General features: G+C 42.3%; 1 protein-coding gene across 10 annotated transcripts in view; it reads left to right on the top strand.

The window, feature by feature from the left end:
• Positions 1-17,653, top strand: part of LOC105484918 (hedgehog acyltransferase) — a 348,464-nt gene that overhangs the window by 169,640 nt on the left and 161,171 nt on the right. For 9 of the 10 annotated variants that reach the window (XM_011747037.3, XM_011747042.3, XM_011747032.3 and 6 more), the window contains one exon: positions 14,407-14,442. The exons of the other annotated variant lie outside the window; for it this stretch is intronic. In XM_011747037.3, the coding sequence (XP_011745339.1) occupies positions 14,407-14,442 (36 nt within the window). The remainder of the gene's footprint in view (positions 1-14,406; positions 14,443-17,653) is intronic. 10 annotated transcript variants of the gene reach the window in all.

Consider the following 17,653-nt stretch of genomic DNA (forward strand, 5'->3'; position numbering starts at 1 on the left):
GATCTCAGCTCACTGCAACCTCCACCTTCCCGGTTCAAGCAATTCTCCTGCCTCAGCCTCCCAAGTAGCTGGGACTACAGGCATGCGCCACCACGCACAGCTAATTTTTGTATTTTTAGTAGAGATGGGGTTTCACCATGTTGGCCAGGATGGTCTCGATGTCTTGACCTTGTGATCTGTCCGCCTCGGCCTCCCAAAGTGCTGGGATTACAGGTGTGAGCCACAAAGCCTGGCCATAATTTTTTATTTATGTATCAGTTGACCCCCTAAGCTATCAACTCCTGTGGTCAGGGACTGTCCATCCTTGTACCTGACAGCATTTGGCTCATGAGAGAAGCTCAGTAAATATAAAGAAATTACATTCTTTATTCTCTTGCGTGGATTTATGTCCAGAAGAACAATGTTTGGGGTACAATATGCATGTGATACTACTTTTCTTAGTGTTTCTATTAAATGTAGTAAATTTTAATTTTCCTTGAAGTATATGAAACTTAAAAATTTAAATGTTGAGACAACAATATGATTCTTATTTCTTGAAATAAGATTGATTTTTTAAAAAAATCTATTAAAAATTTGGTAACATTCAGTAGGAGAGAAATTTAGTTTTTATAACACAGATAGGGACCACTGGCAGCTTGAATGAGCAGGTTGAGAACCACTCAGCTAGAGAACACTGAAGGCCCCTTTATGTTCTCGCCTGTGCAGATCCCTGAAGACCCAGCAACATCATCAGTTGGCTTTATGAAGTGACGACTTCTCTGTCCAGAATGCTGTCTGAGCAATGGGTGGCTAATGAGGGTGCTGTAGGCCTGGCCCACTCACCCAGCATTAATTATAACTAGGAAAAACCAAAGCAACTGTTGGCATGGTGGATTGTGAAAGGCCAGGCACTCTTTTGTATGTATTGCTTCCCTGCCTTGCAGTCTGTTTTTATTTTTCCTTGCTGCCTCTGCTGTGCAAATCAGCCTATGCACTGCTTAGTCCTGAGAAGACCATCTGTGTCACACTGCCTTGAACCTCAGGCCTCAAGCCGTGACACAGCCCTGCAGAACTCCATCCTCATCCGTGTCCTTCTAGTCTCTGCTTCCCATTCCCCACACCTGCCTATGCTGCATTGTGACATTGACAGTTGACAAACTGTGGCTCCTTAATTTTTTTCTTCTGGACTTCAATAAAAAGAATTTGATAGAAAGTTATGGAAGTGGCCAGGCATCATGGCTCATGCCTGTCATTCCAACACTTTGGGAGGCCAAGATGGGCAGATCACTCAAGGTCAGGAATTTGAGACCAGCCTGGCCAACATGGCGAAACCCCGTCTCTACTAAAAATTCAAAAAACTTAGCTGGGCGTGGTGGTGCATGCCTGTAGTCCCGAGAATCCTTGTAACTCAGGAGTTGGAGGTTGCAGTGGGCTGGGATTGTGCCACTGCACTCCAACCTGGATGGCAAAGTGAGACTCTGACTCAAAAAAAAAAAAAAAAAAAATTTATGGAAGGGAAAATAGCCATATTCACTTAGATTAGCTCAGCCACTTAAGTGAGAGAGATGCCCAAGAAGAGACTTAGACAGTTTGCTGGTAATTAGTAAGCCTAGGAGAGGCGGCTGCAAAGACTAGGAGAGCTTGTTGTTTTAAAACCCCGAAACTCTACTTATATCTTAGTCAAGTAGGGAATAAATAACCAAATGGGAATTCTTAAGGCTCCGATGTATCATGAGTATGTGAGTAAAACTGAGAAAGGAAAGGACACAAATTAGTGAGAATGACACTAACGTCAAATATATTTTCAAAATTTGTTAGTATCATTTTTAGATACAATGACTGTTGTCTTTTGAGTCCTGGTTATGGTAAAAAGTATTTTGTTTCAATATAAAAGGAGGGAAAGCCTGTGTACCTCATTCCAGTTAAGCAACTTTTCAAACCAGTCGGCCTTGGGTAACAAGGCCAAATGTTCAACTATTCCGAGAGGGGAAACTAGATCCTTGAAGGGATCATGTGATGGCAGTTTTTCAAACCGTAATGAACAGATTCATCAAACACATGTCATGAATAATCACTTGTTGTGATGTATTCACAAACAAACTGCTGAAGGGTAGAATGAGGTATTAATAAGATGACTGATTATAAAAATACACATGCAGGGAAGATGTTCAGCTTTTAAGATTGTATTAATAATAGCCTTATATTAGTTTTGTGTTGAATTCTTGTGACCTGCTGGCATTTTTTAATAAGTATTGACTCATTTAATTACCCAGCTCCCAGAACTCAACCCTTAGAAGCCTAACCTAATTTCTTTAGTTTCCTGAAGCTCTGGGTGTCTTGGGTCCAGTTTACTCTATAAGCACATGCTGAAGCTTGTGTCTCTATGTAATTTTTGGAGCATCATGGAGAGGAAGGTGTAAGTCATATATCCTTGTTCTCTGTTTGGAGATACTCAGTGGTGTGGTTGTCCAGGGCAACCTGGGCAGAAAGACCAGCAGGGCTCTGTGGTTCCATTAGGGATGTAGACTTCTCTCCTCTTAATCTTGCTGCTTTTGGTTGCCCTCTGGGCATCATTACTGAAGTGCTCCTTGGAAGAAAGAAGACAACGTTTGTCACCATCTCCTGTGGCTCTGGAACCAGCTCCCCTTATCAGTCACCAACTCAAGTGATGTTCTGTGGGGACTGTTGCCAGTTGGCTTCCGCAGTGAGGATCCTAAACACTATGGAACTGACATGTTACCTGGGAAGTACCTCCCACACCAGGCTGTCCAACTTCTTGTTCTTCAAAGCCCAGCTAGAGCATCAGCTCCTCTGGGAAACCCTTCCTCCATGCCTCTCCTGCCCTCCCCCATGCTGGTAAAATGTAAACACCCCCTCAGGAGCTCTCACAGCACCTCATGCTTATCTCTTCTTTGGCATTTATCCCTTTGTTCCAGATTCATTGAATCACTTATATTTCCTCCACCAGACTGAATGCTGGAGGACCACATTCCGCTTTGTTCAGTTTTATTTTTCTAGCCTCTAATGCCATGCCTGGCACATAGTAGGCACTCTATTCATTAAATGGATTTATTTGCCATTCTTATTTTGGCCCATAGACTTGGTTTCCCCAGCCTCTGCCCTTTGCAGATGCTTGAAATCTCCTGGCACATCTGTTTCTGTCCTGTCTCCTCCCCTTTCTCCCTTTTGCCGCAGCAGCTTTGCCCTGTTTCATCGGTTGCATGGGAGTTTGGGTAGGAAAATGGAAATCACTCAAGATATGTTGGGTGGCAAGGATTAACTATAGGGAACTGGAGGCGCGCCAAATTCATAGAGGGGTGGTGAGTGGAGGGTCGGAAGGCTGTTGGAAGCTGCTGCTGCTGATCTTGGCTGTCTGCAGCACCAAAGTGGGGTCTCAAGAGTCCCTCACTGCAGAAGCAGCTAGCGAAACCCATGTCTGCCATCTGCTGACGTCCACAGGCCTGTCCGCAGCTGCCACCTGGGAAAAGTGGCTTTTCTTGCTTTTTTCCCTTCAGTTCTTATGAGAGTGCCTCTCATTGGGAGAACTGAATCAGAAGTCAGCTGGAAAGGGGATCTGGGAAGTGCTAGTTTATAGGCATTTCACCTCTGAGGTACAGGCCAGTGCTTGGAAGGAAGGAATATCCACACACAAAATCTGGCATATCGAGAGCACTGCCTTGCTTCATCTGAAACCTTCTCCCTGAGCTGCCCACCCCCACCTTTAAAAAAAAAAAAAAAAAAAAAAAGAACAAAGCTCTGCCCATCTTATTGGATGCTTTAATTTTGTTAATATGTGGGAACCCTCATCCTTAGTCCTATCCCAACAGTTAATATCCCCTCTGCCTATATTTTAGGTCTCCTGTATTCTTCTTAAGAATTAAATCTTTCCTAGTCCAGAAGTTATAAGCATAATCTTTTGAAAAGTATATCTCATTTAATTTATAATACATTAGTCATTTGAAAATCGCGGAATTTTTAGTGAGGCAATCTGAGTTTAAGTTAAAATCAGGTCCCTTATTGGCTACACAATTGTAGGAGAATCATTTAATCATGCATTCATGCATTTTCATATTTACCAGGCTTGTACTAAGTGCCAAGAACCAGGCTCTGTTAGGTACCACTGGCTGTTAAATGGTTATAATATACAAGCCTTATTTTCCTTACAGTTTGTTAAGAAATGTTTGTGATGGTGCTTTGTAAATTTAAAGTTCCATTGAAGTACTAATCATTATTTTCCTAATAGACAACAACTTATAAATTCATGTTTAGAATTCTTTAATAGAATTTATTATAGTTATAATACGTCAGCAAAGTGGTATCATGGTCATATTAAGGCACAACACCTGGAGTGAATCAGCCTCAATAACTTTTTTCTTTCTTGCTGTCTATTTACTCAAGATTTAATTTAGCTTATACTATATACTTAATATATATACTCCTTATATACTCAAGATTTTTTGAGACTGTCTCCCTCTGTCACCCAGGCTAGAGTGCAGTGGCACAATCCCGGCCCACTGCAACCTCCGCCTCCGCCTCCTGGGTTCAAATGATTCTCCTTCCTCAGCCTCCCGAGTAGCTAGGAGTACAGGCATGTGCCATGACACCCAGCTAATTTTTGTATTTTTGGTAGAGACAGGGTTTTGCCATGTTGGCCAGGCTGGGCTCGAACTCCTGGCCTAAAGTGATTGGCTCACTTTGGCCTCCCAAAGTGCTAGGATTACAGGCATGAGCCACTATATATTCAAGATTTAATTTTACTTAGCCTGGCTGCCTTGCCCATGGTTCTAGCAGGCAGGGATAAGGTTTAATTGTCCCACTAGAACAGGACACAGTAGGTGAGAGGTAAGTCCCCAAAGGAAGCCAGGCCTTCCCTCAGAACAAACAAGCAAACAAGCAAAACCAACAAATGTCCACATGTAACTCCTGTCTACTTTTCTCTCATCTGATGATTTTGCTTTATACTCTTGAAAATATTATCTCCACCAAATCACTGCCATTTGCATTCATCTTCTTTTAAATCTTCTGTACCTATCACCGGTACAATGGAAGACTTTCCCCCAAATGAACAAAAACCAACCTTGTTTGTTTCATCTTTCTTCGGTGACTATGGTTCCTTTTCTCCTTCAGGACATAACTCTTCCTCATAAGAACTACCCACACTGGGTAGTGTCCTCCTCTCCTTCTCATCCTCTCTTTACTTGGCTCTAGTCTGGCTTCCATTTCCACCGCTCAATGAAACTAGTCCTCTAAGTTGCCAGTGACCTTTAATTTGGCAAATGTGTCCAATAGACGTTTTTACATGAAGAGATAAAATGCAAGATGAACTTAGACCCTTATACTCACCCCATGCACAAAAATTAACTCAAAATAGATGATGGACTTTAAGTGCTAAACTATGAAACTTTTAGAAGAAAACAGAAAATTTTCAAGATCTTGGGTTAGGCAAAGATGTCTTAGATATAACACCAAAATCATGATCCACAGTAGGAAAAATATCGATCAATTGGATTTTTGAAATTCACAACTTTTATGCTTCAAAGACATTTTCAGAAAATGAAAAGATAAACCATAGGTTGAGAGAAAATATTTGCAAATTACATATCCAGTAAAGGACTTGTTTCCAGAATACTCACAAGGGTAGGAACTCTCTTGTTCATTGTTGTATCCTAAGCATCTCTTGTAGCTCTATTGAGCATCTAGAAGGTACTCGATACATATTTCCTGGATAATCACAGCATTTATACAGTTTGGAGAATACTCTGTTAGGATTCTTAATGACGTCTAAGGAGGAGAGAAAACAATCTTGAACATTTGTAGAACGTTATTGAAGCATTTGTACCTACTACATTCATTCCCTTTTCTGTTGTTGGTATCACTGTATCCATGCCACAGTTAAGAAAACAGAGCCATGGAGGGATTAACTTTTTGCCTGTGGTCAAATGCTATTAAGTGGTAGAGTCAGAATCCAGATCTCGAATTTCTAATTCTACATTCAGTGTGTCATGATTTCCACTGTTGTTGGGGAAATGTCTTCACTCCTGAGCTGATGATGCCTGGGACTGGTGCCTTCTCACCTTTCCTTCAGCAGTGAAATGCCTATATCTCAGGCTTGTGGGCTGTTTTTCCAGACCCTCCTTCCTGATGATCTGATGGCAGACACACTTGTCTGATCCATAAGAGCATGTCACGTGGTAACTCAGGACTGTTTTCACCATGTTCTGAGGAGTTTGTCCTCCCAGGGCTTGTTTTCTACTTTTCCATCAGACCTTGGTATTTCACCAAACGTGTTTGACTGGCAACTGGGATCATGCTAGTCTAAGTTCATTTTCACTTCTCACTATGTTCCCAGCGTAGCTTTTTATTCTTTTTTTTTTTTTTCTTGAGATGGAGTCTCGCTGTGTTGACTAGGCTGGAGTGCAGCGGAGTGATCTTGACTCCAACAACCACCTCCTGGGTTCAAGCGATTCTCCCGCCTCAGTCTCCCAAGTAGCTGGGATTACAGGCGCCCACCACTATGCCTGGCTAATTTTTGTATTTTTAGTAGAAATAGGGTTTCACCGTGTTGGCCAGGCTGTTCTTGAACTCCTGACCTCAGGTGATCCACCCTCCTTGGCCTCCCAAAGTGCTGGGATTACAGGCATGAACCACCACACACCTGGCCCGGTTTTTTATTCTTGACTGTGAGCAGGTTGAGATGTAGGATAACAGATGGAGCTGAAGATGGTATGATATGGTGCCAGTTACTATATGATGTCATCAGTAAGCCTATTCCAAGAATTGTGCCTTGGGCATCCTTAGAAAATAAAGATGTTGCTTGACACTGAGAGGAGGGCAGCCTTGGGACACTTTGAACAAAAAGCTGGGGTCTAGGGGGCCTGGTCGATCAGCCTCAGCTCTGCTGTTTGTTGTATCTCAATTATTTCATGTTCCTTATTCTGTGCTTCCGAATTTGTCAAGTGAGGAGGAGGTTAGGGCAGATACACTTTCAGGTCTTCTCTGCTGTCTAAAATTGGGTTGGGTAGGCTAGCCAGAACTAATCAGGGCCTCTTGAGTCTAGGCATCAACTTTGTTACCCTAGCGATGTGCTTTGGTTTTTACCCCCAGCTGTGCAAATTAGTTTTCAAACTTCCCAGGCAGGAATGTAAAGGCTGAACTTTCGCAGCCCATTAATGGGATAAACAAGTCTAGTGACAAAAGACTGAAGATTGAAAATGGAAGAGGTGGAGGCAAGGATTGAGAGCTGAATTTTGGTATATTGTCTACATGCTACCTTGCCTGTCATCCTTAGTGGCCATGACAACAGTGGTTCTAAAATATACCTCGGTTGTATGGTATTTGCCACTCCTGGCCGTAGTCCATTGCTGTTTTTATCCCTAGCTCCCATCTAGCCAAGATTAGCCTGGGAGGAAGGACAGGACCCCAAAGGGCAGGCAGCCTGTTAGTGCAGAACAAGTCCTGGAGCTGGCCATAGGTTCTGGTCTGAGTTCTGCCATGGACGTGCTGTGTGGCCCCCATCCCTCCTCCGTCAAAGGAGCAGTTCTAAGCTAGGTGATATATAAACCTCTGTGCTCTGTGAGTAAGCATATGGGCAGCACCACTTTGTCAGGCCCAACAAGCCTAATTTTGATGCACTGCGAGGCTCTAATGAGTACAGCAGTCATAATCATAAATAAACTGCCAGGGCTGCCATGGTTGTATTAGCCCAGGCACAGTCTACTAATTTGCTGATGGTAATCAGACAGGAGCTGCTGCTGTGGGAGGGAGCACTCATACTTAGAGATGCTGCCTGAAAGTGCCTGAAACACGAACTTGGAAACTTGAGGCTTAAAGGAATCTTAAAGGTCATCCATTCCAGTTTCTTTTTATCTCAAGCTGAAATCTGCCTCCCTGTGGCTGCTATCAATTGATGTGCAGATAACAAAACTTGCATATCGTACGAGATTTTCTATTTTTAATTTCTGGAAGGAGCTAAGAATAATATGTACAGGATCCATGTTCCTTATGCCTCGTCATAAGGAAATCCTGGTTTTCTGTGAGCTGGTTAGCAGTGAGACTATTTCCTTAAAAGGTGATAAGAATGATTGTGCTACAGTTTGATCAGTATCTTATTGCAGAAGAGAAGCCCCATTTTTATCTGTGGGTGTTTATTTTATGCACTTACATAAAATATTCAATGTATTAAATAACTACTTTTGAGCCTCTTCTATCTTCAGTGTACGATGCTAAGTGCCAGAGCAGACAGAAGCATTGGTGCTTTATTACGGGCATATCATTCACACATTGCTTCACTCAACGACATTTATTGCTTTCCGGCAGGCTCTGGTTCTTGCCCTTATGAAGTTTTTGGTCTGTTGTGGGAGAGAATGATTGATTAGTTATCAGTCACGCTGCATTGAAATTATTGTTGACTTTTCCATCCCTTTAGGCTCTATTCTCCCTGAAGCAGAGGTTACGTGCTGTGCATTACTGAATTTCCAGTATCTAGTACAGAATAGGCACATAATAAATATTTGTTAAATGAGTCTGTGGTTGAATATGTGAAGGAAAAAGCACAGACTTTGGTGTCTGCTCTAAGCTAGATCCTGACTGAGCATTTGATAGCCATGAGACTGGGAATAAAGACACAAGCCTTCATAAAATAGGACCTATTTAACAGGGTTGTTGTGAGGATTAAAAATTAGGATATACAGAGTGCTTAGCCCAGTGTTTGGCATATACTTCTAAGAAAACAATGTATATTCTTTTCCTACTGTAGCTCCTTAAGGTGCCTTTTGCATCTGTATAAAAAAACTAAATGAAAATATATTTCTTTTTTTTTCTTTTTTGAGATGGAGTCTTGCTCTGTCGCCCAGGCTGGAGTGCAATGGTGCAATCTCGGCTTACTGCGACCTCCGCCTCCTGGGTTCAAGTGATTCTCCTGCCTCAGCCTTCCTAGCAGCTGGGATTACAGGCATCCACCACCATGCCTGGCTAATGTTTGTATTTTTAGTAGAAACGGGGTTTCCCCGTTTTGGACAGGCTGGTCTTGAACTCCTGACCTTGTGATCTACCTGCCTTGGCCTCCCAAAGTGCTGGGATTACAGGTGTGAGCCACCACGCCTGGCCATGAGAATATATTTCTAGAATTCATTGGATTGCTAGTGTTTTGAAATTAAAGATGGCCCCACAGGGGAGGCCCCACCCCTTAACTCTTTGGAAGGAGCATGAGTTAGGTTTACCGTGGTAAAGAGGAAATCCATACTGAACGTTTCAAAATCACTGATGGAGTAAATTTCAAATATTCTCATCACAAAAAATGTTAAATATTTGAGGTGATGGATATATTAATTAGCTCGATTTAATCATTCCATATTATGTTCAAAAATCATAGTTATCAGTTTGTACCCCATAAATATATATGACTATAATATGTCAATATGTAATAATAATGATGATAAAAGAATTGACTCATGATTCTGAGGAAGCTGCAAAAGTCCACAAATTCTGGTAACATAAGGCTAGCCCTCTGGTTGGGTAGACCACAGTTTTCTTTTGGATAGAGTAATTTTCTCTTATGATACTTAAAATTCTTAAGGTAATGATAGTTTCAAATATGTTTGGTTTATTTCTTTCTAATGGGAACAGGATGAAAGGCATATACATTCTTTAAGCCAAACCTTTAGCATCATATTAAATATGTTGCCTGACTTATTGGTGGTGAAGTTGGTAAGACTAAGATAATGACTCTTATGAAGAGCAGCTTTATGGACCACTTCATTCTCCAGCCAGTAAGATAGGTATCATTGGTTTTATCATGTGGTCTTGATTTTCATTTTATATATGTTCACTCATTTACAGCTCAAAAACAAAAGATATGAGGAAAAACTAATTAGAGTTATAGACAGTAGATTCTGATTTTAGGATGCATTGTTAATTTCTATATACAAAAAACATGAACTTGTTTGTCTTTATTTTGCAAGGAGTGTGCTTTCTGTTTTATCTTTCATTTTTAAAATGTTGAAATAATCTTAAAGTCACAAACATTAGAAGCATGGTACATGTAACGTTTTCCCCTTGAATTATTTGAGATTAGGTTGTGGACATGAAGCATCATCACCCTAAATACTTCACTGTATGCTTCCAAGGACACTTTCCTATGTATTAGGTTGGTGCAAAAGTAATTGTGGGTTTTGTCATTACTTTTAATGGCCAAGACCACATGCAATTACTTTTGCACCAACTGAATAACTGCAATATGCAGGTTGAATATCCCTTATTTGAAATGTTTGGGTCCAGAAATCAGTGTTTTTGGATTTTGAGCTTTGCAGATGTTGGAATAGTTGCAGTTACACTAGTTGAGCATCTCAAATTAAAAAATCCAAAATCTGAAGGTGCTCCCATGAGCATTTTTATGAGCATCTCATTGGTGCTAAAAAAGTTTTAGATTTTGGAGCGTTTCAGATTTCAGATTTTTTGGATTTGGGATACTCAGCCCTCTAATAACCAAACTCAGGAAGTTAATCTTGGTGCATTCCTACTATTCATTCCTCAAAACCAAGGTACTGTTCCCTGGAGGGTCTTCTGGCTAGTGGAGACTATCTGGGCTCAGGTGTTAGCTTTACCCCTAACCAACAATCCCTTAACCTCTCTGTGCTTCTGTTTCTTCCTTTGTGGTGCAGATGATAATAGTATCTGTCTACCTCATAGTGTTACTGCAAACATAATTGTGTGTATGTGTGTAGAATGGAAGAGTGCCTGGTACATGCTAACCACTGTATGTGTGTTGGCTTTTACTATTAACATCTCCCCTTCTCCACTCTGTGTGCGCTGTACTGTGCCTGCATGGTGAGAAACTATAACCCTTTATTCTCCCCTAACCTTGCCTTTCTTTCTCACATGATCCAAGGAATGTGAGAAGCAGCATTAAATTAAAGCTTATGTATATTCTACCCATATCTTGTAGTCATTGTAAGGGCTCCTATATTTAGAGGTGATTTTTTAAAAACCTGCTCTTTGTCCCACCTCTGGAGCTCGAATTAATTTTTAGATACATTCATCCTTTCATGTATTGGCTGTCTACACAGAATTATCATTGGGAAGTATTTTCAAAGCCCTAAGATGTGCTTTGCAATGGAAATCTTTCAGGGCTATAAGAATGGATAATTTCCTGGCTATTAGTTGAATAAGAAAGACACATTTTGCCTTTCAGAGATTGTTATGTCTTATAATACAGAGATGGTTTCGAATATATTTAGTTTTTAAATATTCAGTAGGTGGTGTGCTAAAGCTTAGTGTCCTTAGGTAGGCCTCATGTTACAAGTAGAGGAGGAGATGGGAGAGGGAATTGGTTTGGCTGGCCACCGTTTCTATGAGGAAGGGCACCTGGAAATGGAAAGAAATGAATTGACTACCACATCATCCCCTGGAGGCCATGGCTAGGTTGAATGAGAATGATGGTGTTGGCATGAGTTGGGTGAACCTTATTTTTTTTTTAAACTGATAGTCATCCAGAAACAAAAGGACAAATAATGTACATCTCCACTTACCTGAACTTCCATCACTTTGTGGAGCCTGGCTAGCTGAGACCAAGGAGGAGGGTGGAACCTGGGAAGAAAAAGTAGGTGGGAGAAGAAGCAGGTGAGAGAAGAAGCAGGTGAGAGAAGCAGCAGGTGAGAGAAGCAGCAGGTGGGAGAAGAAGCAGGTGGGAGAAGAAGCAGGTGGGAGAAGAAGCAGGTGAGAGAAGAAGCAGGTGGGAGAAGAAGCAGGTGGGAGAAGAAGCAGGTGGGAGAAGCAGCAGTTGGGCTTCCCTGGAGCAGGGCAGCCATGCTGGGAGAAGCAGAAATGAAGTGGAAGCGGGAAGACATCAGCTTTTAACATGAGCAGTCATTTTCAATTGGTAATAACGAAAGGCAGTGAGAACCTTGCTTTTAGTGGGGTGCTTGGGAAGAACAAGTAATTCATGCATTTTAGGGTTCAGTTTGATTTCCAGCTTTGTTTTCTACTGGCTGTCAGCTCTGGGGATACCAGTACCTGCCTCACCGGCATGCGTATGTGAGCACCAAACATAGTACTTGCCAGATTCTAAACAATAAATACAATTTCTCATTATTATCAGGTTTTTCATTACTGTTTCAGTGCCTTCCTCCTACCCCAGTATATACTGCGGATCTCTGATTTCTTCCATGTCTGCTTTGTCCTGTGATTCCTGGAATAGTCTGTTGCTGTCTGTTCCCAATGTAATTGAAAAGGCTCTCAAGCTTTGGATGAGTGAAGGAAGCTGAAATCTTTGTTTTAATCTACACATACTTCTACCTCCCATGTTATAGATGTGGCAACCTTAAAATTGCTGTCTGTGGTGTGGATATTTATTTATGGGGCTGAGCAAGGTAGCCTTGGTTTTGGTTAAGAGAAGGGATCATTTCTATTTTTAAAAAATTTGTGTTAAATATAATTTTAGAAAGAACTTAGCATCTTTTCCAGGTCAATGTAAAATTCAAATGAAACACATCACCTCTGCCTACAGGTAGATCTCTCTTTAGAGAACAGCTCTGTGCAGAAGACTTATGAATAAATGGAATTTATGTATCTCTAATCCCGTTTTTCCTGAATTATGTAATTATTTTAGGTCAGTGATATAGTAAATGAGGTCTCTCATGTTTTGGCTTTGAGTTTCTTTATTCTCACCTATGCTGTGTCCATTGTCTGTAAACAGATACTTAAGTACATAAAAGAATCTTGTCATTTAAAGGTATCCCACAGGGAATGACAGTAATTACCTGTCAAATGTCAGGTGGCGAGGTACCAGGCATGATGGGATGTTCGAGGGATGAGGCAAGGGTGGAGCTAGAAGCTAGGGACAGGTGGGGTCTGGACAGTCAGACCCCCCTCGAGGGTGAATTCCTGCGTCCATTACCCCTTGTCTGAAAGGGACAGAATTAACTCAGGCCCTACTCAGTCAGGTTGGCAACCCAAGAGGTGAGACTCGTGGGTGGGATGCAACCACCACCCTTTAGGTGCTGGGAGCAGTGATTCCGCCTGGGGAACTATATCATCATGATTCTGGCTGCCTGGTCTTTTTCTCTCTCTTTTTTTTTTCTTTTTTTTTTGAGATGGAGGCTTGCTGTGTTGCCCAGGCTGGAGTGCAGTGGCACAATCTCGGCTCATTGCAAGCTCTGCCTCCTGGGTTCACACCATTCTTCTGCCTCAGCCTCCCGAGTAGCTGAGACTACACCGGCCACCTGGTCTTTTTACTCACACTCTGACCCAAAGGGAGAGAAGGGCACTGGCTACACAATCAGAGGTTCGGGAGGAACAAGCATGCTAGTTAGAGAAACCAAGCAGTGTCATTTATATGGACTGTACCAGTTTGGTGGTGTCAGGAAAAGGCTGTGACTTCAAGGGTCTGCCATAGACCAGTGCTATGGGATGCCTGGTATGAGGCTCAAGCACAATGGCAGGCTCCCAGCTAGTACATGGAGCTGCAGCTCTTCCAATCCCCTGCTCAGGGCAGACCCAGAGATGGGACAGGATTGTTTTCTCAGGTGGAAAGCTCCAGGGACTACAACTAGGTGGGGCTTGGAAGGCCACTGCTGCACCAGCCTCTCCCCACCCCACTACCCCCTCTAACCTTCTTCCCTTTGGCTAGTGTGGTGTTGTGCTTTTGAAACATATTTCGGGCTGAGTGCGATTGCTTGCACCTATAATCCCAGTACTTTGGCAGGTTGAGGTGGGAGGATTGCTCAAGCCCATGAGTTTGAGACCACCCTGGGCAACATAGACCATGTCTCTATTAAAAAAATTAAAAATTAGCCGGTGTGGTGGTACACACCTGTAGTCACAGTTATTCTGGGGGCTGAGGTTGGAGGATTGGTTTAACCCAGGAGGTCAAGGCTGCAGTGAGTGTGATCGCACCGCTGCACTTCAGGCTGGGTGACAAAGCAAGACCTTGTCTCAAGGAAAAAAAAAACCATATACATATACATATATATGTGTGTGTGTGTTTGTATACATATATATTTTTTAAATGAAGATCTGAGACATGAATATTACAAACGGACTCTTCTATTGGAAAAGTGGAAGGTACCTGGGAGATCCACTCTCATGGCCTTTGTTTCTAGAGCGAGCTTACCCTTGCTGAGACACTTATGCTACTAGAGAGCAGTGTTTCTGCACCAGAATCTCCTGGAGGGCTGTTAAGTTTAATTGCTGGGCTCCATCCCCAGAATTTCAGAATTGGTATGTCTGAGGTGGGGCCTGAGAAGGCCTGGAATTGCAATTCCAACAAGTTCCCAGGAATGCTGCTGCTCCAGCGGCCGCATCTTGAGAACTACTGTGGTATAGCAATCCATTTATTCATGCTATGAATTTAAATTATATAGATAGTTGTCTAGTCTACCATTACTGTAAATATCTTTTCTTGATATGCCTGCCTATGTCTCCTTTGAACAGGTATTTTGATGTTGGACTGCATAAGTTCTTAATCAGGTAAGCCAATAATTTTTATTTTAGGTAACATTGAATAGCATGTCTATTATGAAAGACTGAAACGGAAAATCCTTGTTAAATATCTTGATAAATAATGGCATTTGTATATATATACTTGTCAAGAAAACATTGCTAACACTAGTTTTTTTGTTGTTCCCAGAATCACACATGATTAAGCAATTAAAGAAATCAATGTTTAAAGTGGCTTATTTCTGAAGTGATAGTTACGTAAGATCTCAGACAAGTATAATTCCAACTACTAGGCTGCTGGAAAAACTAATTGAAAAATTAGGAGTGCCAGCTTGTATTCAGACATTAAACAACCGCCTTAACCAATTTTCCCTCCACTGAATTTAGTCTTTTTAAGTGGAATCTTTCAGTTGCTTTATAGTTGTGAAGATACAACCTTGTTCATAATTGAAAGAGATTACAGATGACAGTTTATATCCTAGTTTATTGGTGATTTTTACCAGAGTTGGCTTATGGGACATATTAATTTCAAATAGCTATTAAATCTAATAGAGGTTAAATGGAAATATACCAGCATTATAGTTTTAAGAATATGCATATTTTGTCTGCTATCAGTTTTGCTGTGTTTTCTAAATGTATTAATATTGAGCATGTATTACTCTAATAATGATAAATAATGATCATTAAAATGCTTGTCAAAACTATTGAGGGAAGCAGAAATGGTTGCTGAAAGACTGCAAGCTAAAGATGACAAGGAAACCAGAAATTATGTAAGGCGATTTGCTTTCTGCAAGTATGTATCTCTAAATGCTAGTTAATATTGTCTAATAGCCTGATAATGAACAGTCTGTAAACTCAATGTGATTTTTGGGTAAGTGTTATGCTGGTTTCGTTCTCTACAATGCGTGGCCATCTCCCTACTGGTAAGATGCTCTTTGAGAGGAAGTGTACATAATTGACATCACCTTTAATCCCACCAAAAACCACATTTCCTCTGCACTAGATATGGTAGTGTTCTGAGTAAGGCCATGCAGGCCTTATCCTCTTTGACCTCTTTTCCAAGGCCTCATCCAAGGCTGCACAGTGAAATCTCCTCGGCTTCCCTCCTACTCAAGGAATATGGATGGTCCTGGCTTTCTCCAGGACCATCCATACTTACTCCACAGATAGTAGAGTGTGAACTGCTATCTTCAACACAGCAAGGGTAAATACATTTTAGCAGGAAGGACAAAGAACCAGCAGTCATGGGAAAGCAGGCATGAACATTCCATATTTGAACTGATCAGAAGAATCTGGATGTATTATTACTTCAGGGAGTAGTTCGAGTTTTTTATTTAATGTCTTTGGTGCTTTGTATAACTCCCATTGTACTGTTCCCTTAATGCCTTGTAGTGGATGCAAGTTTGTACTCTTATTTTTTATAGTAAATTTCTTGAGGTCAGGGATCATGTCTTAGTCACCTATCAATGATTAGATTCAGAAACTTGTATAGGATCAACCTTCAGCAAACATTAGTGCTAGCAGGGAATGAATGAGATGAGACAGAAAGGACAAGAGGGGTGAAGCAGGTTGAGAAGAAGCTGTACAGTCGATTATTCAGCAAATAACTTAAGCTTACCATGTGCCACTTACTTGGATATGCCTGGGAATGCTGTCACTTGCAAAAACAGACATTTGATTTGAAGCTTTCCATGTGCTTATCCCTTGCCAGGCTTGTAGTTGGAGTGAACGGTGGGTCTGCCTCTGCTATCCCTCCTCTTTTTCCTTCTTCTGGGCTCCAACCCTTCCTCCTAAGTTGGGTCTGGAGGAAGGAGAGGGAGTGGTCAAGTGGCTCTAACGTGACCAAGGCTGGGATCCCCTTGCTCTGGCAGGAGGCCCTTTTGGGCAGGTACTGGAAGATGCTCTAACTGGTCACCTTAACCAGCATTCTGTGAAGCGAGCGCTGTTGGGAGAGTAAGGCTTCTCTCTACCCTGCCATGCCGTCTTCTGTGTTTCCTTACCCTCGTTCGGGCAGGGAGCAGAGAAAATTAGCAGGTTTCTTGCTTATCCTACTGGGGAACGAGAGGTTAGTTTTGCAGGCATCCCTAGCCTCTGGGAGTAGGTCTCTTCCTCTCCCATCACATGACAGCGCACCCCACTAGGCAAACAACTTAATGACTCCAAGGAGTCTCTTCCTCTTTCCTCTTCCCAGCTTGGGAGTAAGGGGTAGGGGTGGTAAAGATGGTGGTTGGGAGCAGAGGCAGTTCTCCATCTTGCAGTAATCCCAGAATGGGGTGGATCTCACCTCTTTATTTGCAGCTCTCTTTAGAAAGTGAGTATTTTCAGGCCGGACTTGGTGACTCGCACTTGTAATCCCAGCACTTTGGGAGGCCAGGGCAGGTGGATGATGAGGTCAGGAGATCGAGACCATCCTGGATAACACGGTGAAACCCCATCTCTACTAAAAATACAAAAAATTAGCCGGGCATGGTGGCAGGCCCCTCTAGTCCCAGCTACTCGGGAGGCTGAGGCAGGAGAATGGTGTGAACCCAGGAGGTGGAGCTTGCAGTGAGCCAAGATCACGCCACTAAGCTCTAGCCTCGGTGATAGGGCAAGGTTCCGTCTCAAAAAAAAAAAAAAAAAAAAAAAGTATTTTCAACCATGTGCAGTGGCTTATGCCTGTAATCCCAGCACTTTGGGAGGCTGAGGTGGGCAAATCACTTGAAGCCAGGAGTTCAAGGCTAGCCTGGGCAATATGAGAAAAAATCCTGCCTCTACTAAAAATACAAAAATTAGCCAGGCGTATTGACACACACCTGTAATCCCAGCTACTTGGGTGGCTGAGGCACGAGGATCACTTGAACCCAGAAGGCCAAAGCTGCAGTGGGCCAAGATGGGCTGCTGCACTCCAGCCTGGGCAACAGAGTGAGACTCTGTCTCAAAAGAAAAAAAAAAAAAAAAAAAAAGGAGGTATTTTCTTCTCCCAGCTTGGGAGGGAAGTCAAACCTGATGGGACCCAGCACCATTTATGACTGGACACCTTAATAAGAACTGTTTCTTTGGGACAATGACCCTGAAGCTAGGTTGAAGAGGGTGGGGGCATGGTGGGGTTAGCAGTGAGGGGATGGCAGCAACAGCTCCTTTAAGAAGATAAGCTGTGAAGGGGAGGAAAGAAAGATAGGGCAGCTGGTGGAGAGGGTGGGTGGAGTGGGTATTTTTTTCTTTTTAATGGGATGAACTCTTGTATTTAGCCACCAGAAGG

The sequence above is a fragment of the Macaca nemestrina genome, chromosome 1 (genome assembly GCF_043159975.1).
Source record: "Macaca nemestrina isolate mMacNem1 chromosome 1, mMacNem.hap1, whole genome shotgun sequence".
NCBI lineage: Eukaryota > Metazoa > Chordata > Mammalia > Primates > Cercopithecidae > Macaca > Macaca nemestrina.